A 25,040-nucleotide genomic window follows, 5' to 3' on the forward strand; every position below is an offset into this window, starting at 1 on the left:
ACCCCACACCCCCAAAAGCTCACACACAAAACACCTTCTTTTTCTCTGTCCTAAAGAACCTTTCTTTCAGTGAGGCTTTGGCCCCTAAGGTTGAAAATGATAAAGCTCTAATCTTTTTCTTCAGTTTTATAAGGATCTTACCTTCTTCAATGTTCTTACCAAAAAACCATCTTTGTATTTCATTAATATTAATTTTACTTACCTTTTTTTTTTTGTGTGTGTGGCTAATTCTCCATGATTCTTGAAAAGATGTAATTTTTCAAGAAAGGGGTTCTTGAGGAGATGGGGGTCTGAGGTAAAATCCTTACATTTTGTAGATTTATAATTGTTTTACTTTAAGACCTAGGACCATATCAATTCTTTCTATATTTGATTTGTTTTAATATTCAATTAATCATTTTTGTGTTAATTTATTCAAGTTTTTATACTATCTGTAATAACAGTTGTGGGGTTCTGAAGTTATTGTTTCTGTTTTTCTAGTTTTTATACATCTCACAGCTATGTTGCCTTATTTACTAATTTGGTTATGGTTTTGGATTTGACAAGTGATCTTTTTTTTTTTTTTTTTAATTTGAGATCTTTTCCAGCTTCATTAACTGATGTAAGTTGGTTTCTTAGTCTAAATTAATGGGGTATTAATAATGAAATGCCTTCTAGTTTGATAGTTTTGGTTGAAGGATTTGAATTGCATCAGTTAATGTTGACGTTTTATTAGCAGAAGTGCTTGCATTGGCTTGTTTTTGTGATTATTGGACTTTTTTTTTGTGACCTTCAAATACATTTACTGGTGCAAGATTATCCATGTTCATTTCTAGATTATGATACACTAATAATTGAGGAGTTTTGGATTTAAGTGTTGCTGGTAGGAAAATGTCTAGATTGGCACCCAAAGGTGTGGCCTGGGGGTCAGTGACGTGGGTTGAGGACCATGAGGTCTCATGTTCAAATTCTAGCAGAGGCAAAGAAAAAACACTAGGTGATTTCTTCTCATCTGAGTTAGTAACTCAACTGTTGCTGGTGGGAGATGTCAGGTATTCGTGGAATTAGTTGAGGTGCGCGAAAGCTGGTCCTGACATCACCGGTTATAAAAAAATGTCTAGATTAGCTGCGATATTGGTTGTTTTCTGTTACTGTCTTGCTTGTTTCCTCTTCTATTCTTGGTGATTCCAGTGAAGTATGCTGGACTGTTGAGTTGGTTGCCTGTACCCTGTGCTATATCGAGCGAGTGACTCAAAAAGAGTGTGTTGACTTACAGCTATAGGAAGAGTGATCATAAACAGTTTACTCAATTAGATGTATAGCTTTGCTTGTCCTTATATGAAAAAATGCTCCTTTTTTCCTCATTTGGTTGGTATCAGAACAGTCTGGTGCAAGTTTACTTGGTAGACATACTATTATCTTCCCATGTTTCCACGTCTAAATGATTACAACCATGTGAAGAGATTAAGGAGTCATAGAGAAGTGTTGAACGGTTGAAAGAGCATCTTAAAATCTCCATTGATATAATCTTGTGTGTTCTTACCTGGCATCATCGATTCATCATCTCCAAAATCACTCATATGAGTCTTGAGAAAGCTTCACGGGGAAGACTAATATAAAGTGAGAAAGTCATCCACTTGAAGCAGAATACGAATTGCTTTCTTTTATGTTGTTCTGGCGGAAGTAAAGTAAAATCTTCAGAGAGAGTACAATATGTTCAAAATGCAAATTTGATATGCAGAGATTGGCACCTAAACTATGTGAGATTTGTGTGGCATTGTGCCAATGATGTCATTATATTGAGTGCAACATAAATATTGCATCCGCCAGTTAACATATGCTGTCTTACACTTCCCGTCAGTTCTCTATACCTGCCATGTAATGCTGATTGCTAATACTGATGCTATTCAGCTTGTTAAACGTTTGAAGGATGTACTGGTCCATAAAACACTCTGAATATCGGATGTGTTGCCCTCTTTCATTATTAATAATGGTTATTTTGCATAATTCCTTACTCTGTTTGGTTTTATTTATATGATTTGGTTCCTACTGTCAGCAGGAATGGTAGCACAAGCCCATTGTAAAGGCTACGTACCAGCTTATTACTCCATGAGCTACCTTAGCGAGGATTTAAACAATAGATGGCCCCTACATTATGGAGAGAAAATCTTCACAAACGCTCAATACTGTAATGGTTTCATGCCAAGGACTACGATAGATTCAGATCCTGGATATGATAAGGATGTTCTAAAGCAGAAAATACTTGAACACGAGGAAACATTCAAGAATCAGGTAATTCTATCTCTACTGGTCAACATTCATTTTTCTGTTAAGTTATAAGTTCTATATTTAGTTTTATACTGGTCCTCTGGCATTTTCCAGCTTGCTGCAAAATGTCTACTTATGTAAATCTTTGCTCGTAGGTATTTGAACTTCATCGCCTTTACAGAACTCAGAGGGACATGATGTATGACATTAAAAGGACGGAATTGCATAGACCTTGGACATCAATGGAGCCATCATCTTCATCAAACATTCTTGGATCCCATCTACTACCTAAAGATGCTTGGAAAGGCCATAACAACAGCTTTCCCTTTGCAAATTCAAGTTATGCTAGACCATCTATGTCTGGTACTGAAATTGTAAATTCTCCATTCAGTTCTTCAAATGCGAATGATGTACAGTCTGGTCACGGTCAAATGCAAAATGGTTGCTCTTCAAAGATCTGTGAATCTTTGGATGCCAGGCCCTCAAAATTACGGAAGAAGATGTTCGATCTTCAACTTCCAGCTGATGAGTACATAGATACTGATGAAGTTGAGCAGTTGCAAGATGATGAAGGATCGTTCTATCCAAGTTCCCGTGCTAATGGAAATGATAAAGTTTCCCAAGAGAGTTGTACAAGATTATTCCCTGGTGCTGGTACAAAGAGTGATAAAAAAGATGCTTCAGCATCCCATTCGTGTTTCAGAAGCTCAGTCAGGTTGGCTGATCTCAATGAACCAGCTCAGCCTGAAGAAGCAATCTCATTGCCTGTTGATTTTCTTGGATATGGTAATAGTCATAAGGAGACAAGAAGGCTAAATGCTTCCGCTAACTCAAATCCAGCATTTGTGGCTTTGCCTAGAGAAACCACATGGAACTCCCATCATACAAGCCTTGGTAAAGGCAAAGAGAGGGACTGGTTCCCTTCCACATATGAAACAGGTAAATAATACCTGTGGTATATACAACTGCCAGAGTTTTTGTTGTCTGCGCCTATCTTGACTTGGTTGCTTCCACATTAAAATTTCCTTCTTTTATGGATTTTCGTGATGGTATGTCAGATGTTTCCTTACTTTTGCTGTTTTGCAGGTAAAGTCGAAGGTAGCTTGACTCCAGTACCTCATAGTTTTTCACACAACAAGTTCCCTACACCACGCCAACTGGCACAAGTAATGCTTGATAAGGCCTTTCTACGTCCTGGGGTTCAATCACCTCACTATTTCAAGGATGACCTATGGAAAGAGAGAGTGGGGCATGGTCCAGAGACCTTCCACGGAAACCATGAGAAGTCCGAATATACCTATGGGAGACCATTTATCACTTCTCGGACAGCTAGTCCATATCCATTCGCTAATTCCTCAGAGTTTACCGATTCATGGTCGCACACACTCTCTTCTTGGGGTAAACCAAGTGGCTTTGCTGCAAGGCTATCATCAGGACATACAAACCCGTCATTGAACTCATGTGCCATGGTTGGTAAGAGCCCGAAATCACCTCAATGCCATGATATTTTTGGAGACAAGTGGCATATTGATGGCAGTTCTAGATCAAATTTAGGTGAGGCTACTAATTTCTCCATCAGGAATGGGTTTTACCATGGATCCTCATCTGGGCCCAAAGAATCAACCCGTTGGTTCTCTGTTGCTTTTGACTCTGAGAAGCAAAACAAGAGTGACAATTTGACATCTGACCGCTCCTTTAACAATGGATGTGAGAAATTTCCTATTACCTCCAATAATATGGACTTGATATCAGAAAAAGGTTTCGATTTGAATGTACTATCAAAGGATTCAGTAAATGAGGAACTTGCCAGCAGAGATCTTGAGTTTGTTGATGAAAAACGAGAGCCTCAAGACTGTAAACCAGTGTTGCCGTGGCTTAAAGCTAAACCAAGTTTCAAAAATGAGAGTACAGATACCATGAATGGAATGGTTGAAGCCTACACAAACTCACCTATCTGTGGAAATGGCCCATTGGAAAGTTTCAGCGACGTCTGCAATGTGCAGAATATTGCACCAGCAATGATAGATCTTAACATGAAGGCCTCAAAAGAGTTGGGGGAAACCCGAAGTGTCAGGAAAATTCTGGGGGCTCCAATTCCTGAAATTCCATGTGCTTCCAAAAATGAGTCATCTTCATTTGTTTCCACGTCTGCTACTCTTTGTTCCTCACCCATAGAAGAAAACAGCAGACACGAAGAGAGGAGAATAGTGATAGACATTAACATAGCTTGTGACCTTTCTATGGTTGAGCCCGAGAAACAGGTTGTCATGGAAGCAGTTGTTGCTGAGACAGCAATGGAAACAAAAGCTACCATTATCAGAAATTCCTTCGATTTGAACTCATGTATTACTGAAGATGATGATTCATTCTTTGTCGAAAGTGATAATGTCAGTGTGAGGACTGTCGTCGAGATAGATTTGGAAGCTCCTCCTGTTCTGGAAACTGAGCTAGACAATTTGTCTAAAGAAAATGGCAAACAAAAAGAAGCATCTTTGCAGTTGCCTGAACACAAACCTGAGCAAACACAGGATGAAGTTGTCAGGGTCGCAGCGGAAGCTATAGTTGCCATTTCATCATCCAGTCAAATAGACACCATCTGCAGTGATCCATCTGATAATCCTCTGGGATCCCTAGGTTGGTTTGTTGGCATAGTCGTTTCTTTTGAGAGTGAACTTGAGAGCAAGTCTAAAGAAATAATAGACGAGGATGCTATGATTGTTGCGCGACCTACTACTACCATGGAGATGGATTACTTTGAGGCAATGACATTGCAGCTAGAAGAGACTAAGGAACAAGACTACCTGCCCAAGCCTTTTGTTCCTGAAGTCCAACCAGTGGAAGATGCAGGAGCCACTTCACTAACAAACCGAACCAGAAGAGGACAAGGAAGGTGGGGAAGACAGCGGAGGGACTTTCAAAGGGATATCCTTCCCGGATTAGCTTCCTTGTCAAGGCATGAAGTGACTGAAGACATTCAGACTTTCGGAGAGTTGATGAGAGCTACAGGTCATTCTTGGAACTCGGGATCGAAGAGAAGGAATGGAGGTACGAGGGGAAGGCGGAGGATGGTGATTGAGACCACCCCTGTCACTGTGTCAACCCCATTAAGCCCTCCTCTAAAGCAGAATTTGAGTAACATTGTATCCAGTTTGGAGGACAAAAGCCTAACAGGGTGGGGGGGGAAGACGACTAGACGTCCGAGGAGGCAAAGATGCCCTGCAGATCATCCTCCTACTGTCCCATTTACTAAAACTATGTGAATGAGGCTTTAATTCATCACCTTCATGATTATTACAACACGTTAGGGACTTTGTTTATGAATTTCAGGTGTGAAGTTGTTAGCTATGGGTTTCCTTGTACATGTTTTGGTAGCACATAATTTGAGACACCATCATGATGTGATGTCCATTGGGTTATTGATTCTGTATTCAGCATAATGTCTTCTGGATCAACAGCACTCCCAAATGCATCTTTTGGATTTATTTAGAAAAGAATCATAATTTTATGTCAATGGAAGTATTATGGAATACTTTTTTTTTGTTCTGCCACAATGGAGGCAGATTAAGGGTGTATTTGGTAAAAGGAAAATAAATCATTTTCTGGCAATTAAAAATCATAAATTTTTTTCGTTAAAAATCTAAATGGAATTTGTATGTGCACCAAAAAGCTGGTGTAATAGAGTTTGATATAATATTAAAATTGACTTCCTTTATTCAGAATCTGCAACTTCTAAATTCGATATTGGCAACTACATATAATTTCTTTTTTACATATTAATTTTGTGCTTAAACATTAAAAATGCATGTTTTGCTCCTACTCAAAGTCCGAGTCCGAGCTAAGGTGTCCAAGTGAAAAACACGAGCGTAACTCTATGTTGCAGAAATAAAAAAATTTATTGCCATTAGCTAGCACAGGACTGGACATATGGTTGCATAAATAAATCAAATTACAGACAAAGTTAGCTAAATACACTGCTAATATTGCACAAAACAATTACAGCCTCTGTACAAACAAATTTAAAGTGCGATAAAATGATAAATAAATTCCACAATCTTACTACAGCGTCTATTTTCTTCTTTTATCGGATGAAGTTTGAGACTATGGTCTCTGATAAACATACTTGGTTCTAGGATCCACAATTAGGCCCTTCCCTCCATTCACTTCCAAATCATGCCTGCAACAGAAACATGATTATCAGTCCATTTAATCTACTCGATTCTGTTCCTTATGTTACAGGAAACGACAGCTCTACAAGTAAAGAACTGGACGACGTTCAGAGAGATGAATTCAGACAAGAACCAGACTTTTTTATTTGAGCTGCTCCAGCCTTCCACACTGAAGATCTCATTTGTCTTGGACAAATACATAGAGATCTTTGAGGGACTACGGAGGGACTCTCGATCTTTTCTAGGACTCCTTATCACAAATTCCCTAGGCAGGGTCAAGTTTCATGAATAAAATATTGAATAAACAGGGATACTAAGTGCAGTATTTCCCTTGTAGGAGTCTGAATATCTATTTCTGAGCTTTAAAGATGCTATTTTCGCAAATTAGATATCAATTATATCACACCTTTCTCAATGGAGCTACTGACAATGTGTAAAACTTCTGCTGTTTTCACACTGGAAATTCATAATTATGATCAGAAAAATGAATGATTACTTAACTGGAATACAAAATCAGGAATAGTCAGCTGCTCACGAGGAACATAGCGGAATAGTTGCAGAAGACGATCTACATATACTACTTTCTTCCATACCTGAGAATTAGTGCAAAAGGAAACAAGTCTTCAGAAAAAAGAATGAAATCCACATTGTAATGCAAGAATGACATTAGAGAGAAGACAGAGAGGAGGATAATAGGACCGTGAGTACCACATTATCCACACAGAGTTGTAAACCAAAAACTGCACTCTTCAGTCCAAAAGTAGGGTGAAGAACATATATCGCCTGCCCAGATAAAAAGGAGATTTAGAATACAGAAAGTCAACTACTTGTATGATAGCAAGTAAAAACATTGGGGAACCATGGCACAAGGGGAACAGAGGAGAAGCATTGCATACATGAAGGTTGTGCTGGTGCTTGCGACCAAGAATTTGTTGTATCCTCTTCATTAATCCTAGATCTGGTTGCCTGTTTTGGTACAACAAAATAATATCTATAAAAATCACAAAACAAAATAGAACTGTAAGGTAGGAAGGAACATATATTATATAATATTACCCAAGGAAAGAACAAAATACACATTCGATGTTTAACCTTCAACTTTTATTACTTGGACAAGTCCATAAAACAGATACAACTTCACCAAAAAAGTAAAAGAAGAAATTTATTCATCATACTGAGTTAGGGGGACAGGCCAATGTGAGAAAGGATGATACTCACATCTGTAGAGTTGCAGCAGAATGGAAGTACACAATAGAGTAAGGTTTCTGTATCAATGGTTCAAATTCCTGCAAATTGACATATAATGTAATCTTTTACAGAAAACTTATGCAGTTATATCAAAGATGACAAATAATTGAACAGCTCAATAGATATGAACAATAAATCATATCTAACCTATATTTTTGGCGGCGGAGGGAAAGCAAGTATCACGTACCTTTACAACATGGATAATAAATCTCTCCAGATCAAGACATCTTAGCAGGAAATGTGCCCCCACAATAACCATTACTGGACGGCCTTCACTGTCAACCCCTCCTCGGTAGCTGAAACGAAGTCAATTGTGACATGGAAGTTGAGCAATATAACACAGTTCATCTGAGCTTGTTCCTAACTATGTCAACGAGACTTTGCTAGTTGTTCGTAAGTTGAAAAATCAATCAAACCACTTTGTACACAAACAAGTACATATTTGGACAACTGGACACAGATATTTCATGTATTTTAGGTACCATGGACTAATAAATAAAGTCTGCAGAGACATATATACAGCAAAGATGCTTACACAATTTTCATTTCTGCAATTTCTGAAAAATTCAGAGTATTTGCTTTTGTAAGATATCTAGAATGAAGCGAATATTCTTCTGCAGCTGACAAAGGAGGTCCTGCGACGTCACCATATCCAAACATTTTAAAGAAGTTCCAGCTAGTTTGAGCTTGGGCAGTTTTTTCCCATTGTTCTCTCCGTCGCTGATCTGGGTCCTTGATCAGGGACATAAAAGCAGGATCCAGAAAAGCATCCAAATAGGATGAGCTCCTACTTAAGAAAAATCATTTCATTAAGGCTTGATGATAAAAAAATAAAGGCATATCCTTAATAAATAAGACTAGAATGTAGAAAGAAGACAAAATCCATCAAAACATGAACATGTTCATCCAAGTAATATTCCACTGTGAAAGTAACAAGAAGTTTCCGGTATTAATGGCATTTGTTTTTGAAATTTACTAGCGCAAGTGATGCTGAGCTCTAATTACAAGGATAGTTGCTTGACAGTGCCTCACTTCTAATGGGATACGGATAATATTAAAATTGTAATAGTTTGGGTTATTTTATTTATTGTTTTAATAATGTACAAACAGAAATAACAGCATACCCAGCGTAATCCCACAAGTGTGGATGCACAATTCGCCACTAACCTGGTCAAACCAACATTACTGACAGACAAATCAACAGAGGCCTGGGAAATCCTTGGATTGGACTTTTTGGCATTTGGTAACGGTTTTATCCTAATTTTACGCTCATCTATAGTTGTCTCCCCATTTTCATCCCCAACATCTGCAGGAAGTTTTAGAAGGGCAACTTCCTCCTCATGCTTATCCCGAGGAAAATAGAGTGGAAGTAATCTGCAGAGTAAAGGTACGTATGAATTAATACCACTCGAAAGATGGATGGTTGGACTTCCCAAAGAAATAGGAACTGAAGGAATTCCTTCCTCTGCTGTCTACTAGAAAATTGATGTACTAAGAATACCTTTTGTAAATCTCTGTATCTTGTGATGTAGTAGTACAGAAAACAATTGCCTCTACTTTATCTTTCTGTTTCTCACTGAACCGCCTTACAGTTCCTAATCAAAGTGAAATAAAGATGTCATCATGAAAACGTGGAACAAAATATTGGAAGCAAAAACATTGGAATACAAGTTAAAAACATATTTATAATGGAGATACAATAGCATTAATGCAACAGAGAAAACAGAGTAATGTATACCTGCAACTTGAACATCAATTATGAAACATTAATAGAGAAATTATGAAAATAGCCAACAAAGATATCTCACTTATTGCTACATGAGCAGCTGGTTCTCGTGGGTAACTTTTCGCTTCTGTATATATACAGCCCATAGCAATGCTGCATCCACATGATACAACGAGGTTACATCAACTTACAAATATTTAAACCTTGAAGTCAAAACTCAAGATCAGTTTTTTTTTATACTGAGAAATACCTAAGGGCTAGGGGCACATGGTTTAAAGATCGGTGATTAATGAGTCCACTCCTTTACCCTCTCCAATTAATTCCCGGACCTCTTATCTGTGGCAGAGCTCAAGCTCATGACGTGGGCCTAACCCACACATCACATGTTGTGCTCTTACTACTAGACCAAAGTCCTAGGGACAAGATCAGTCTTTTATATTTTCGCTTCTTTTTTCTTTTCCTTTAATAACATCAGGGAACTAAAATGTAACAGATGAAATTACAACAATCAGACAACCTCTTGAGCCCATTTTCTATAAGAAGCTCAAAGCAAGAGCGATAGCAATGACTTAGCGCATTCTCTGCAGCAGTATGGTATTTTACAGCATACTTGGGACCAACAGTATGTATGACCCTCCTGCACAATGCAAGAATAAAATGAACATGGGGTCAATAGTTAGAAAATGCTGCACAACTTCCACTAATGCTAGTATCGTGATAAATGATAATGTAAAACAAAGTCAACACTTAATGTTCCTTGCTTTTACCTTTAACAGACCATAGCAGTTTAAACGGTGATACAAAAATACAGCTAACCTAAACAACCATGATCCGGATCTTGGAAATTAAAACATTAAGTGAAGTTGCTCTTCCTTTATTTTTTGGTTGGGTACATTTGTGTGAATCACTATGTTCTTATCAGCAAAGTTAAGGTGCCAAGATTGCTTCAATTTTCATCAATAGTTGAGGTGTGAAAATTAAAGCAAATATAGTGGACCGGCATTGACTATTGAAATAGGCAGTAATAGTGGCCTAATGATTTCAATGAATGGATAAGCACTTTGAAAGTACAGTTTAAAAAAAAAAACTGAATTTATTAAACTACTACTATACTGGATTCTTATTTCAGAAAATCCAAACGAGTCAAACTGTTTGTTCATACTGAAATTTCTTGAGAATATGTCAAATATTAGTGCAACTTAGCTGGCACATGGGATTTTCCTAACCAACACACTTACTATTGTTCTACGACAACTCCATAGAACATACAATTATGGATCTCTTTACATGTTCAACGAGTGAAGTAACTATCCAATGGAGAATCTCCAAGCTCCATCTGAGAAGTATATTTCTCAGAGTACATGCTCCTTTTATGTACAGCCAGCTTAGTTGGGTTCACAGTGTTCTCCCTTTTTCTCTCTTTTTATACTGAAAAAATGGATATCTAAGAAAATGGCTAAATTTCCTTATTTGAACTTAAAGAGAAATATATTTCACATCAACAAATAGAAGAATTAGGTTACAGATTTAACAAAGAAAAACAAAAGATAATACTTAGGATGGGTATTTGTTACAAGTGAGAACATTGTAGTACATTGATTAACTTCTAGTGCAAGCAGAAATATGAAAATAATGGAAAAGCTTGTAGCAAAAGTTCTGAGAAAAACAACCCAGTATACCCACCTGGCAGGAAGATCATAAGCATTTGTAACTTTTGCCATTCCTGTTCGACAGCCTCCCTATGAAGGAAAAGTAAACCATCTATTAGTATTTCAACATCACTGTCACCAGTTGAATAGAACAGAATAAATTTTAAAAAGTGGGAGATAACTTTCTCAAGTTAGAAGAAGGAATGAACAAACTGGAACTTCAACAGTTCGCACAAGTCATACTCTAACTTCTATTTGCACGAAAGGACCTACCAATGTGGTACACTCTTCTGCAAGACCAGGTCCAGCTGAAGCATGCAATCCTGGGCTGCTGTGAGCTTCGTCTAAGTTCTTTTGACCACCAAAAAAGAGGTATAAATCTCATGTTGAAGAGTATAGATCAATAAATGATACACCATATAAATGTCTACATAAAAATATAAAAATAGGTGAAACCATATCTTATATCTCCCATCACATTGTTTGTCCACATAATGTTCAGGAAAGTGAACAAGACATTTATGGGACAAAATAAAAAAACTACATGTTTCAATTTCTAGACAGTTCTAAACTTGAAATTCCCAAAAGAACACAGATTCTTCACGCCTTTGCTACCAAAATCAACATGTTCACACTTATCAACTTTTATGCTAACCCACCTACCTACCTCATTCTTTCAGAGAAAAGAAAAGAAAATTTAAGATTATGTTTTGGACATTGAGTCTCAGTTCAAGAATAAGCGACAATTTCAGTCATCCCCTTGCTTAATAAAGTTAGTCGAAGTTCACTTAAATCGGCCATACACAGATGAGATAATCTGTTGGCTTCAAGGACTGAAAACCTTCAAAAAAAAATAAAATGGAAGTGTAGCTAATTTGTTGGCTACAAGTTCACCTTTATGTTGCCATCTCACATGAAACATTGCAGGCAAACCTAGATGTTCAATACTAAACAACAAAAAGATTCTCACATTTATGATGGACATGCAAAACAAATAATGCTACTTGAATAGTCACCTCTTACCTCATTAGTAGAGTTAACAACAGCATCTACCTCGAGATTCCAGGGATCGCCTCTCCACAAGTATATCTTGGAGTTAATCTCATGATCCATGGGAAACTTGGAAACCATGCCACTAGCATTGCATTCAGACCCAGAAGCAGATGCCAAAGGATCCGGAAAGCATGAATTAGTAGGATCTGCATTCTCATATGCATACCTAAATTCAGCATTACTCCAACGTGGAACTTGGTCCAACGTCACCATAGGATCTCCACTATCTGTAGGTTCCCCACCTCGGGTAGTAATAGGCACAGGGCGATACATATTGTGCTACACTTTTTCGAATCTCTCTTCTAATTGTTCGAAAAAAGACCTGACATTCCCCTTTATTTGATTATTGCTAAAGTCAAACTCATACTGATATCGAATAACCCCACATGGATTATACTTGAACAACTCAAATCTCCCTGGGAAAAGAACAAAATATTTGGTATTAGAATATAAGGATGCCAAACCATGAGTCCCAGACTAGTAATCCCTGAGAGCAGTAGTATTTCAAAGAAAAATAGAATCTTTACATCCAAATAGCTCCTCATATTTAACTCGGTACTTTTAGAAGCATAAAGCACAAAGAAGCAACAATATCCATGGAGCTTGAGTGGAAAGTGAAAAGTGAATCGCACTTTGCTTTAAAGTGAAGTGCACAATTTAAGGAAACTTTGAACATATATAAACTCAGTACTATAATAGTCAAATTTCAATTAAAATTAATAATTTCAGCATTCAATATAATAACTAGTAAAATTACCCGCGCTTTGCACGGGAATTTAATATCACAAAATTTATAAAATAACACTTAAAACCTATCATTCATTAAAACTAAAGCATTATATTATCTTACATACAAGATTACGTAGTAACAAATATTAATAATGTAAAGGAAAATGAAAAATATTACATCTAATCATTTATCCTTAATAATATAAGCATAAATTAATGGTTGTTAAAATACATACCGGCATCTGTAACATAAGCAATGGTGTAAGTGAGTCACTCAACAGGAGCAAAGTACACAAATATTTAATTGTGAAGAAGAAGAGGAAGTTCAAAATTTTCGTTGTGTTAAAATGAGAGGAAATCCCTCTATTTATTGACAACAAAGGGTAGTGTGAACAAATGTTTATTGTGCCTTATCGGAAAGATTTCAACTGTTTGGAAAAGTTGCAACCATTCGGAAAGGTCGCAACCTTTCACAAAAGTCGCAACTTTTCATAAAAGTCGCAACTCTTCATTAAAGTCACAACTCTTCATAAAAGTTGCAATTTTTCATAAAAGTTGCAACTCTTCATAAAAGTCGCAATTTTTCATGAAAAGGGAAGGCTAGTTTTGGAAATAAATAAATTAAAAGGGAATTCTGATTTGTGGTGGCGCCACATAGGCCGGGCCTAAGGTTCTCTATTATATATTTGGAAATAAATAAATTAAAAGGGAATTTTGGTTTGTGATGGCGCCACGTAGGCGGGCCTAAGGTTCTCCTTTATATATATATATATGATATGATATGATGTTCATATTACTCAAACTTGACAAAGTTGAGATCAAAGAACCGACTGCTTCTTGTTGAGAGATCACTTTGAACTTCATTAGCTGAATTGAGCTATATGGGTTTTAATAACACTGATTTAACTGATGTTCAATCACGAAATACTTGCTATTTCACATTGCACAGCTGTCCGTTCCGTATTTATATGACTAGACAAAGCTTAAGAAGTTAATTTGACTTAAATATCACAATAGAGGAAAACGTTAAAGTAAAAGTCGACAGGCTAGTTTAATGGAGAAACCATGGTATCAAAGTTTAAAATTTGAATGCTTCAATGGATCTGAATTCTGGGAAGTTGCCAAAATTGCACACAAAATAAATGGTATAAAACATTCTTCGAGAAGTCGTGGGCCCAGTAGCGCTTTCTTAAAGCCTGTACCCCACTCGACTTAAAAGCCGAATCTCAAGCTGGATGAGAAGGGAAATAAAGACTAGTGAGAATAGCCGTAATTCAACTAGACCTTGAATCCGTGGTTTACAGAGTGAATTAGTCATCTGCTTACGGCTAATCTGCTCTTCGAATAGGTTGGAACTATTTAACCATGATACGCTTATTCTGAAAGAACACATTTTTTTCTCTAAGTCCACCGGGTTAGATCGAACTATTTGGTTTAGCAGGAGGATAATGGCATAAACAAAGCATTCTTGGGGTGTGCCAAAGATAGTAGTAACATAAATTGGGACAAAGAGAGTATATCACTATAGTCAAAACACAACAACCCCATGATTGTCTATCTTAAAACCTTTAAAATCATCAATCAAAATCAATCAACCACATATAAGTTTCTATCAAGAAGTCTAAAATTAACAATTACACAAAAGTTAGTACCAATACTGAAGCATGTACTACTTAAAGACCCCAATTCAGATTTCTTCCAATGGTTCATAATCAAATATTAATTAATTCCCAGGAAAAAAGAGGAAAGACCCACAAATATATACACAAAGGGGTTTCCCAGAAACACATAAATATTCATATAAACTAAAAAAAATAAAAAATCTAAGCAGGTACCTGAAGAATCAATGTGGGGTTTCAAGAATACAGCAAGAAGCAAGGCAAAGACAGAAACTTTTTGGGAGGAATTTTGCTGGAGGAAGAAGATGGAGATGTGATGAACTCGCCTAAACAAAGACTATCTTCTTGGACAGAAAGTGTATTGAGATTTTGCGGATTTTTTTCCCTTTTGACTTGAAATTTTGGGAGGTGCTTTGGCATTGTTCTGTATAATTTGGGTTTTAGACTATGGTAAGGAGCAAAACAGAGTCAATTTCCTAAATAGTCACACTCGTATATTAACAAATTTTAATAAGAGTTGTTACCTACATCTCGTATAACGTATTAAATTAGTGTGATATATGTAGAAAACGTTAATTTTATTTTGACACTTTAATTTGGCCAACCTTATTTTTTCTTCTTCATTATTTAGGTTTCAGATTCATTTTTCTTTCACTTCCTTATTTTCATGTATTGAATATTGATTATGAGTTGATTATGGTTGTGTGTGATGGAAATTCAATCACGTGCTGAAATACTATATTAACATAGACATAATATTCATGCACATGAACATTGTAGAGGTGAAAGGGTAAATTTCAATAGAGGGTCACTCATGATACTCTCAATATACGATTATTTGGTACAAGATATTGCAATCGAGACATTCCATTATAATGTTGCACCTCATAAATCCATTTGAATCCCAAAGACCTAGTGATATGAATCAAGAACACTTAATTGATAGTTAATACAACAATCTGTCACCATGTTATCTAACAAAAATAAATATGAGGGCATTAAATCATGTTTAAAGTAATTCTGAATGACCTTATGGAGGTTCAGACGCAAGACCTTTATATTAATTCAAGCAAGAAAAGAAGCATTGTTTTCAACTTGACTCGATGCATAGTTTAGGGCCACTAGTTGGCCTATGTTATCAATAAATATTACAAGCGTTAATTTCTCTAATAAAAGTAGTTCCTATAATGTCTAATTCTATTTCTTTTATAACACACACCGGGGACTTCCAAAAAGCTTGCATCTTCCAAAAGGGGCAGCTAACTCCTTCCTTTGCTAGCACATCTGCCACTTATTTCTAGAGATTTGTGTGTGGTCACTTAAATAACTAGTACAATTTTTTTTTTAAAAAAAACATAGTTCCAACGATATTAGCCTAAAACACCTCTTTATTGATATCAAGGCTTAACACGAGTCCGAAACCTAAATAAGCCACAAAAAGATAAAAGTGATCAAAATAAGACATTATTCTAGTAAGCAACTAAAATAGGCTTAGTGGAAGAAAAAATTCAATTTTATGTAATATTCCAAACGTTTTCCATTAGTCTCATAATGTGTATATTTTAATATATAACAGAACTATTTTTTACACTTTGTAAAGTGTAAATTTTTCTTACACCTTGTAAAGTGGAAATTTTTCTTACACTTTATAAAGTGGAAGAAAAAAATATGTTTTACAAAGAGGAATATTTTTCAAGTATTGTTATAGGAGAACGTTGTTGACTAGTCTTAGGCTCCTTCCTAATATAGATTTCAAGTATTGTTAACTTGATTTGATTTATGTAGTCAATTTGAATCCTCAAAAAGTCGGTCAACGATTCGTCATTATAGATAATCCACTCTTCAAAATTTACTTGTCCTTGTGATAAAAATGAAGTGGGGTATTTTACGACTATAATCAAATTATAATCAATACTATTTATACCCATTCTTTTATAAATTGATGAAAGAAATTTATGATATCGGACATTAATTTAATATTTTGCATTGTATTTGGGATGACACTTATAATAAACGGTATTTCCATCATGTATAATTTCGTCATCCCAATAAATCGAAACTCTAACTTTTGGTTCAGAAGACATCTTTTTGTGATTGAAATGAAGAAAAATAGAAAACTAAAGATGTTGAAGGGCAATGTTTGAACGCCCTTAAATAGAGTTTGGAGGAGTTTTCAAAATAAAAATACATAATGTAATAATTTTTTCTGTTTTTATGATATGTCAAATCAATATAATTGTATGACAAACACGACAAAAGCTTCATAAAGAGATACAATTTAATGTAAAACGTGAAAAATATTCCTCTTTATAAAACATAATTTTTTCTTCCACTTTATAAAGTGTAAGAAAAACTTCACTTTACAAAGTGTAAAAAATAGTTCCGTTATATATTAAAATATACACGTTATGAGACTAACAGAAAACATTTGGAATATTGCATAAAACAAAATTTTTTCTTCCAATAAACTTATTTTAGTTACTTACTAGAATAGTAACTTATTTTGATCACTTTTATTTTTTTGCGACTTATTAAGGTTCCGGACTCGCTTAACACATACCTTCCTCAACTTGTATGTGTTGGTACACGGATCACACACACGAGTTGTCTACTCGTTTAAGCTTTACACCACAACGTGTTGACTTGTACAACAACCAAAAATACAAAATTATAATGAGATAGCCCTTTCCTTCCCCTAAACAATTTAATACTTTAAAAATCACCCCTTTATAAATATATTCATAGCTACCATTGTTCATTCATCAATACCCAAAATTTTTATCACATAATCTCGAGAACCTATCAACTTGTTCGCATCTCAATTATTTTATTAATCGAAAACTACTAGTTCATTCTATGGATCCAAAACAAGCCAAGACCACATCCGGATCGGGTCATTCATCGACCCATAAGCCCAACAGCCACCCGAAGCCATCCAAATCTGAGCTGATGTCCAGCGCCAAGCTAGTAGCTGACGCTGCCAAAGCAAAACTCCATCACGATCCAAAACAATTTGAGAAATCGGAGCTCGCCGGAGCTGCCGCTGACCTCCTTAACGCCGCTTCACAGTACGGTAAAATAGAAGAGACAGGGATCGGGAAATTCGTCGGAAAAGCAGAGACTTTTCTCCATAAATACGAAACGTCTCATCATTCCACCACCACCGCCGCCGCGACTGCACATACGCAGTCATCGGGGCATACAGGTGGGGGAAAACATGAAAAAGCAGGAAGTGGATATGGCGAGTATATTAAAATGGCGGAAGGACTTTTGAAGAAAAATTCCGATGGGAGTCAGTCGTCGGAATCTGGTAAAAAAGGAGATTATCTGAAGATGGCCGGAGATTTCTTGAAGAAGCATTGACCTATTTAATTTTTCTGAAATTATGTATTACTAATTGTATTTTGCTTTGAAAGTTCTATTTTATGTTGGATAAAATGTGATTTGTAATGTGTGGCTAGGCTGCATTACCACTTGTGTTAAGCCAATTAATGAAAATAAATTTGTTTTAGAGAACCACACATTGTTCCATCTAATCTTTTTTTTGGTTCGGTCCCGACTGATATCTATGTTTTCAAATTTTGGATATGTATACGTAGATATTTAAATTTGTATAAGATTGAATAAATAGACATATTTGCCCTAGGTGACATTTTACCTAATAATTTTGTGTCTTACGTGGCGTCCTACGTGTATTATGATACGGAGGATGCGTATGTCTATTTGTTTAATTTTATACAAGCTTAAGTGTCAATTTGTGCACGTCAAAATGATAAACGACTTAAAAGGCTTGCACACTAGATTCAAAGAGATTTCATTTGGTATATATATTACACAATATACTCTATATTTTGGGAGTACTTTTACTTGTTTGTAATTAGATCTTGTCTTAAGCTCATTTGAATCTTTAGTCCATTGAGCAAGAGATCTATGGTGATTCACAAAATGATACATTGTTAAATAGTTTTCAAGGTTAAAAATATTGTAGTACTTTATATGTAGACATTTTGTACAAATATTCCCTCCATCTAATGCTATATGTATCAATTACATGCAAGACTATTAAATTATTCTTTTAAATGAGTGGTGATGAGAGTTCCACGCGTCTTTTCATTTTTTCTTTACCCATAAATTGTCCCCGTGTGTTTACGCTTCTCTTTCCAAAAATGTCTTCCTTGCCTTCGAATAGTGAGAGTGTGAGACTATAATACATAGGTCTTCTGTTGGAATTACTAAACAATGTCTAATAACTTGATTTTAGGTTTTGCCTAATGACCAATAATGGTGCTGTTATTGACTAGAGTTATTATAATCCGTTAATTAACATTCAACGACAATATATCCAGTGTAATTTCATAGGTGGAATCTGGAATATCCAGTGTCGAAGACATAATTAAGAAAGTAAATAGTGCGTTCTAACTAACAACTTCAAATTTAAGATAAGATGATAGTGTCACACTTCAACAATCAAAAACTATATATGGTTTGTTTTTACATTATGTTACGATAAACGTTTATTCTCTACATCTTTTTACTTGCATACAAGTTTGAAAGATCATCCAAATGTTGATGTTGTTTGTACAATATTTACGTTCTTTCATGTAATCGATCTTAGCTTAAAAGCACAAACATGTTGCTGGCATTTTCCCAGTTGATCTGATTTTATTTGCTTTCTCTTTCACCGTATGCTCTTCTTTTTCTTGATTTTGCTCTGCTTTTGCTTTGGCTCCTCCTGCTATCTTTTCGATCCTTCCAATATCGTTGTAGAAACTTTGCTTTGTCTTCGCCCTTCGTCTATCTATTTTTGCCTGTAATTTCATTTTGTATGTAGTAAGCAAATGAATAACAAATCCAGTTAAATCCCACAAAGTAGAGTCTGAGTAAGGTAAAGTGTACGCAGATGTTATTACTACCTCTCTGAGGTAGAGAGACTGTTTTCGAATCAAATTAAAAAGAGAAATTAGAATAAACCTCAATTTGCTCTAAGTGTCGTTTCAACTTTTTCTTCTTCTTAGTCTCCCAATCAAGTATCACATTATGTTGCTTTTCATGCCTGAAAATCTCTTTGTAGTTAGATGACAACAATTTGTGTTTTTCAGTTTCAATCATATAAAATTCAGTTTAACTTCATACCGTTCTTTGATCTTCTTCATCTCTTCTTTCTCCCAAATATCTGCTTTAGAATTTCTAATTACATGATTTGTCGTAGTTGTTCCTTTCGTCATCTCTTTCTGAGACATCGATAATCTAATTGGCGTTTTGGTAGATGCAATGTCAATGTTCTTAAATGTGGAGTTCTTTCTGGTATCCTCAAAGGTTGCACTCTGCTTAATGGATCGCGTGGAGTTGAGTGGTTCTTGATTCAACGTAGCTGTTCGTATTAATGTTTTTGTCTTGAACTTTTGAACTCGACTTTGCAGTTTTGACAGCTGATTATAAATAAGGAGGAAATGAGTAAACACTATAACATATGATGATTTTGCTTCTATTATTCAGCGATAATAATATAACTGTCACTATATAAATATTGCTAAAGGCTTTAACGACTCTGAATGCAACGACATTAACTCAATTGCTGCATAATGTTCCATTATGTCCGTTGTTTGTCCAAATATTTTTTAGCTGCTATAGCGAAATGCTTATTATAGAAAACATATAATATACTAACATAACATGAAAAGTCGACTCTAAAGAAAACTTTCTACTTATAGTGAAATGTTATTATAGAGGATGACTGTTATAGAGAGGTCGGTCTGACCTGTGGACTTCTCAGGTCTCTCAATTGTATCATTTGCTTTACTCTTAATTTTGCTTAAAGGTTTATTAGCTTCAATGTTTGTCCTTGTTTGGTCCTTGTTACTCTTGTCTTCAATTGATTTTACAACAAATGCAGCTACAGCAACTGCAGTTGGGTAATCAACACCATTACTGGAATCATAATCTCGACTGGCTTTTGTCGTAAACTGTCGTTCTAACCAGCTAACGGTTCTTTTCGTCTCTGCCACAGAGAAAAAGAATATACAAAAAAAAATCACTAAACTTTCTTTTGTTTTGTTTCAAGATTCAGACTCTGAAGAGCCCATGGGAACACGTCTCACACGGTTATTCATCGAGTACTGAATCGTGCCCCACTAGCTCTCGGAAATTTCTCGGTTATAAAAAAAAGATTTATAAAGAGCTTATACCACCTTTGGACATTTGTGTTTTCTGGGATGGTATTCCTCTGTCTCTATTGTTCATTTTCTCCCCCTGCACCAGAGAAACTCACCCTAAAAGAAATTGTAATTCTAGGGGAATTAAAAGAAGGAACACATAGTGTATTCTTGAATACTATACGATAACAACAACATATTCAGTGTAATCCCAAATAAAGAGATTGTTTTTGATAGATTCTTGAGTGAAGAAAGAAACATTCCAAAGCAGTCCAGAAAAGGAAATAATGAGAGTACAAGAAACAACAAATAGTAACAGAATAAAACTACAACAAAATAATACGATAGTCGAAGTACAAGAAATAACCGATAGTATCAAAAATTGAAGGACAAAAAATTAGAAAAGTAATACTATGACTACTAGTATGCACGTACATCAAGACAACACACTCCTACCTATTATATTCTTGAAGATTATAGGTAGTTTAAAAGGAAGAAAATATAAAAGAAGAAAGATAATAAAATGTTTTTTCCCCTTACCTCATATGCTTAATTTGAAACTATTTCAACAGTGAATATCTGATTGATGCCTATTTAAAGAAACATTTATTTTGTTAGGGAAAGGTGATTGAAGGAGCAAAGTTAAACTATCTTTGCATGAAAGGTAAGTATTCTTTTCTTCTTATAGATGGTTACTTGTTTTTCATGAATAGGCTGTGAATACTTTTCAAGTTTCCTTTTTACTTTGTACAGGTTTTTGGTTTACATACAAACAGATTTGTGTGAAGTGTGACTGTGTGGCCAAGAAACAAATATAGAAAAGTAACATTGGACTTTATAATGTGCCCCTTTTCCTTCTGAGTGCATTTAATCATTGTTTTGAGATTTTGTGTATGATTTTCAATTTTTAGTAAAGCTTTCCTACATTGGCTTGGGTTTTCCTTCTTGTGACTTGTTGGATATAACTTTCTATCTTGTTTTTCCAACTAAATCTCACTGAATTTTGGACCAAATTTAGTTGTATTTTAGCAGGTGTCTAGCATTCTCACTCTTGAAACAATAATAGCATACTCAATGTAATCCCACAAGTGGAGTCTAGGAACGTAGGTGTGTGTTGCTCTCAAATGCACACTCAAGAGTGCTTGATCGCCAAGTAATATAGCGATTAGTGAGTCAGATATTGTACCCACATAGAGTTGTAGGGATAATACATATATTTGACCTTAAACTTGGCTTCAAATTTTAACTTTGACCTCCAACTTTCATAGTGCACAAACAAGCACTTTAACTATCCAACCTTTTAATAAATAAACACGCGATTTTTGGAGCCAAGAGCGTGAAATGCAATCGCTGCCACGTGTATTAGTGAGCCACTCAATGGCTGCCAACTAATTAAACACTTTACACGTCCATTTTAGAACTAAAAAAATAAAATAAAATTAATTAAGGGTAGAGTTGTCATTTCAGCATTTTTTTCACTGTTGTGTGCCTAAAAATTACTTCTCACTCGGCAAAATGCGTGCACGTCACGCGTTTTGCCAGGTAAGACACGCGTGTTTATTTATTAAAAGGTTGGATAGTTAAAGTGTCTATTTGTGCACTTTGAAAGTTGGAGGTCAAAGTTAAAATTTGAAGCCAAGTTGAAGGTCCAATATATGTATTATGCCTAGAGTTGTGATTTAATGATTTATTAGACGTTACTATTACTAATTTAAGTGAGTATTTCCTCCATAAAGTTGTAATGATCCTTATGGTCATTTGAGTTTTATGTGTTTTTTCTTTTCGTGTTTTGACCCTTTTCGTGGTTTCATATGTCATTTGTGACTTACGGGGCTGGGTGATGCAATTTCCGAGGTGATCAGATAAGATTTTCAGTTTTGAAGTTTGATTAAAGTCAATTTCTGAGGATCCTTTCGGGTTTTGGTTAAAGAAGTTTACAACTGAACTGTAGTCTTTCGGTGCCAGTGCACTCTTCTTTGTGTTCGCAACGAGACCACTGCGTTTACGAAGAATGAAGCCAGTTGGTCTTCGCGTTCACGAGGTCTTCATCTCATTCGTGATGAGGAGTGAGATCGAGCAAGCGAGATTTGTCTATATATTCTAAATCCACTTGAATGTCATGTATCTAGACACCTAATTTGACCCCATGTACCCTCGTATACATGTATCTAGATGCATCAAAATATGATAAGAGTCATAATATTACAAATTAGTGTGAATTATTTATATAAAAAAAAATACTAGTTGATTTTTGATAGGTATTATAGTGAATACTGGTGTAATATAAAGTCTTCCCTTTCTTTCAAAAAAATGAAAATTTAGCAAAAGCTAATGTCAATATGCACAAGAAGGTGCCTTTTCCTACTAGAAAAATGCAAAAATATGAAGCAACTCAAGCAAGCACATGGACAAGTAATCACATGTGGACTTGGGGAAAACAGTTTTGCGTTAAGCAGGCTGTTAGCTTTCTGTTCACATCCTAATCTTGGCAGCCCAATTTATGGCTTTAAAATCTTTAAACAAATACAAGAACCCACAATTTGCATATTCAATACAATGATCAAATCATTCTTACTCAAAGGTGATAATGAGTTCAACAGAATCACAGAGATATACAAAAACATGTTGAAAATTGGGATGTACCCTGATAACTACACACTCCCTTATGTCTTAAAAGCTTGTGGAAGAATGAAAAGTTTTCATCTTGGTGAATTGGTTCATGGGCAAATCTTGAAATTAGGGTTCTTGATTGATACTTTTGTGGGTAATAGTTTAATTGGTTTCTACACTTGTTTTGACAATGTGGAAGCTGCAAGATCTGTTTTTTATGAGATTCCTTGTAATTGTGTTGTTTCTTGGACTGTTTTGATTTGTGGGTATGCAAAAACAGGGGATGTTTATGAAGCAAGATTGATTTTTGATGAATGTTTAGCGAAGGATAGAGGAGTTTGGGGGTGTATGATATCTTGTTATGTACAAAATAATTGCTTTAAAGAAGGGTTACAATTGTTTAGACAAATGCAAATGAGTGGAATTGAACCAGATGAGGCTATTCTTGTTAGTGTACTTTCTGCTTGTGCTCATTTGGGTTGTGTTGATATTGGGATATGGATTCATAAATATGTGAAGAAGTTGAAAATGGGATCAAGTATTAAGTTAGGAACTGCTCTTATTGATATGTATGCGAAATGTGGTTGTTTAGATATAGCAGAGAAGGTGTTCGATGAAATGCCGATAAGAGACCTTATTTGTTGGAATGCTATGATATCAGGATTTGCTGTGAATGGAAATGGTTTAAAGGCCTTAAAGTTATTCAATGAGATGCAAAAATCCAGGACTAGGCCGGATGATGTTACATTTATATCAATGTTTACTGCTTGTAGTTATGCAGGTATGGCGAACGAAGGTTTAAATTTGTTGAATCTAATGTGTAATGTGTATCATATTGAGCCTAAAGGTGAACACTATGGATGCATAATCGACGTTCTAAGCAGAGCCGGGCTGGTTGAAGAAGCAAGAAAGATAGTACAAAACATGCCTAATTCGAGTGTTCCTTCCGAAGAGGCTATAGCTTGGAGAGCATTACTAAGTGCCTCGGGGAATCACAGACTTGTTGATTTGGCTGAGGCTGCTGCTGAGAGAATTGTGCAGTTGGAAAGGCATAGCGGAGCATACGTTCTACTCTCAAATATCTATGTTGCAGCTGGTAAACATGACAATGCTAGAAGGATAAGGAAGAAGATGAAAAGCCAATATATAGACAAAGTACCAGGATGCAGCTCACTTGAGATCAATGGTGTTGTTCATGAATTCATTGCAGGAGAGAAAACTCATCCTCAATTGGTTCAAATCCATGAAGTTTTGGAGACTATTAACAATCATTTAGATAATAGTACACACATCTTACATGGTTATGATCATTGATATACATTTATTAGTTTCTCAATTCATTTTCTACAATTTGGATCATTAAAAGTGCTTTGAAACCGAAAAATCGAAATTTGTTAAGTCCATAGATTTATGTAGTGCACTAAATTAGTGTGTTATATGAGTCATTAAAACTAAGAGAGACTACATTTATGCCCAAGTTAATCTCCTAAATCTTCAATAAAATAAAAATAGTTAGGTGATATTGTTATCATAAAATAAACCAAAAGTAATATTATAGGACAAATTTCGGGCTTAAATTTATTTTTATAAAAAAGACAATATCACCCAAATATGCTTAAAGAATTAATATCCATCACATATAGGTTAGATGTCATAAAGGAGCTATGCATACAGATACAAATATTTTTTCACTTTTTTTCTATAATAAGAATAAATTTCCTTTTTTATAATACTCCCTCTGTCCAACAATAGTTGTTCACTTTACTATTTGAGGATGTCCAACAATACTTGTCCACTTTATAAAAATTAATGTATAAATTTACACTTACTTCCTAATTTAC

The 25,040-nt window shown here is 35.4% G+C and overlaps 4 protein-coding genes and 1 pseudogene across 6 annotated transcripts; 3 read left to right on the forward strand and 2 right to left on the reverse strand.

The window, feature by feature from the left end:
- LOC125854316 (uncharacterized) lies at nucleotides 1-5,684 on the forward strand. 3 transcript variants are annotated; one of them, XM_049533825.1, is made up of 4 exons: nucleotides 1-295; nucleotides 2,036-2,271; nucleotides 2,403-3,186; nucleotides 3,334-5,684. In XM_049533825.1, exons 2-4 carry the CDS (start codon nucleotides 2,041-2,043, stop codon nucleotides 5,505-5,507), a joined length of 3,189 nt encoding a protein of 1,062 aa, XP_049389782.1. In that variant the 5' UTR covers nucleotides 1-295; nucleotides 2,036-2,040; the 3' UTR covers nucleotides 5,508-5,684. The 3 variants fall into 3 exon arrangements, with proteins under 3 accessions (XP_049389782.1, XP_049389781.1, XP_049389783.1); XM_049533824.1 differs by having other exon boundaries at nucleotides 2,039-2,271; XM_049533826.1 differs by lacking the exon at nucleotides 1-295 and having other exon boundaries at nucleotides 2,077-2,271; nucleotides 2,429-3,186.
- A 434-nt stretch (nucleotides 5,685-6,118) lies between these two features.
- Nucleotides 6,119-14,850, reverse strand: LOC125854321 (uncharacterized). Its single transcript, XM_049533836.1, has 15 exons — nucleotides 14,654-14,850; nucleotides 12,060-12,505; nucleotides 11,310-11,387; nucleotides 11,071-11,126; nucleotides 9,905-10,024; nucleotides 9,470-9,540; nucleotides 9,163-9,256; nucleotides 8,829-9,035; nucleotides 8,197-8,448; nucleotides 7,849-7,957; nucleotides 7,632-7,699; nucleotides 7,310-7,379; nucleotides 7,122-7,196; nucleotides 6,915-7,006; nucleotides 6,119-6,421 (listed from the first exon to the last, which is right to left on the reverse strand). Exons 2-15 carry the CDS (start codon nucleotides 12,360-12,362, stop codon nucleotides 6,346-6,348), a joined length of 1,671 nt encoding a protein of 556 aa, XP_049389793.1. The 5' UTR covers nucleotides 12,363-12,505; nucleotides 14,654-14,850; the 3' UTR covers nucleotides 6,119-6,345.
- Nucleotides 14,851-17,016: 2,166 nt separating this feature from the next.
- On the forward strand, nucleotides 17,017-17,953 carry LOC125854345 (nodulin-related protein 1-like). The gene has a single exon (XM_049533861.1). It carries the CDS (start codon nucleotides 17,294-17,296, stop codon nucleotides 17,798-17,800), a length of 507 nt encoding a protein of 168 aa, XP_049389818.1. The 5' UTR covers nucleotides 17,017-17,293; the 3' UTR covers nucleotides 17,801-17,953.
- Nucleotides 17,954-18,943: 990 nt separating this feature from the next.
- Nucleotides 18,944-20,730, reverse strand: LOC125854336 (uncharacterized; annotated as a pseudogene).
- Nucleotides 20,731-22,892: 2,162 nt separating this feature from the next.
- On the forward strand, nucleotides 22,893-24,540 carry LOC125854323 (pentatricopeptide repeat-containing protein At2g20540-like). Its single transcript, XM_049533839.1, has one exon. It carries the CDS (start codon nucleotides 22,921-22,923, stop codon nucleotides 24,511-24,513), a length of 1,593 nt encoding a protein of 530 aa, XP_049389796.1. The 5' UTR covers nucleotides 22,893-22,920; the 3' UTR covers nucleotides 24,514-24,540.
- The last annotated feature ends 500 nt before the right edge of the window (nucleotides 24,541-25,040 follow it).

Source organism: Solanum stenotomum, chromosome 2 (genome assembly GCF_019186545.1).
Source record: "Solanum stenotomum isolate F172 chromosome 2, ASM1918654v1, whole genome shotgun sequence".
In the NCBI taxonomy this organism is placed as follows: Eukaryota; Viridiplantae; Streptophyta; class Magnoliopsida; order Solanales; family Solanaceae; genus Solanum; species Solanum stenotomum.

Excerpts from the sequence above, each read along its gene's own strand:
- LOC125854316 (XM_049533825.1), top strand. The coding sequence starts at position 2,041 with ATGGTAGCACAAGCCCATTGTAAAGGCTACGTACCAGCTTATTACTCC. Across the intron at positions 2,272-2,402 it reads AGGAAACATTCAAGAATCAG|GTATTTGAACTTCATCGCCT; the intron begins GTAATTCTATCT and ends CTTTGCTCGTAG. Across the intron at positions 3,187-3,333 it reads CCCTTCCACATATGAAACAG|GTAAAGTCGAAGGTAGCTTG; the intron begins GTAAATAATACC and ends GCTGTTTTGCAG.
- LOC125854321 (XM_049533836.1), bottom strand. The coding sequence starts at position 12,362 with ATGTATCGCCCTGTGCCTATTACTACCCGAGGTGGGGAACCTACAGAT. Across the intron at positions 11,388-12,059 it reads TTGTTAACTCTACTAATGAG|AACTTAGACGAAGCTCACAG; the intron begins GTAAGAGGTGAC and ends GGTGGTCAAAAG. Across the intron at positions 9,257-9,469 it reads AGCTGCTCATGTAGCAATAA|GAACTGTAAGGCGGTTCAGT; the intron begins GTGAGATATCTT and ends CACTTTGATTAG.
- LOC125854345 (XM_049533861.1), top strand. The coding sequence starts at position 17,294 with ATGGATCCAAAACAAGCCAAGACCACATCCGGATCGGGTCATTCATCG.
- LOC125854323 (XM_049533839.1), top strand. The coding sequence starts at position 22,921 with ATGTCAATATGCACAAGAAGGTGCCTTTTCCTACTAGAAAAATGCAAA.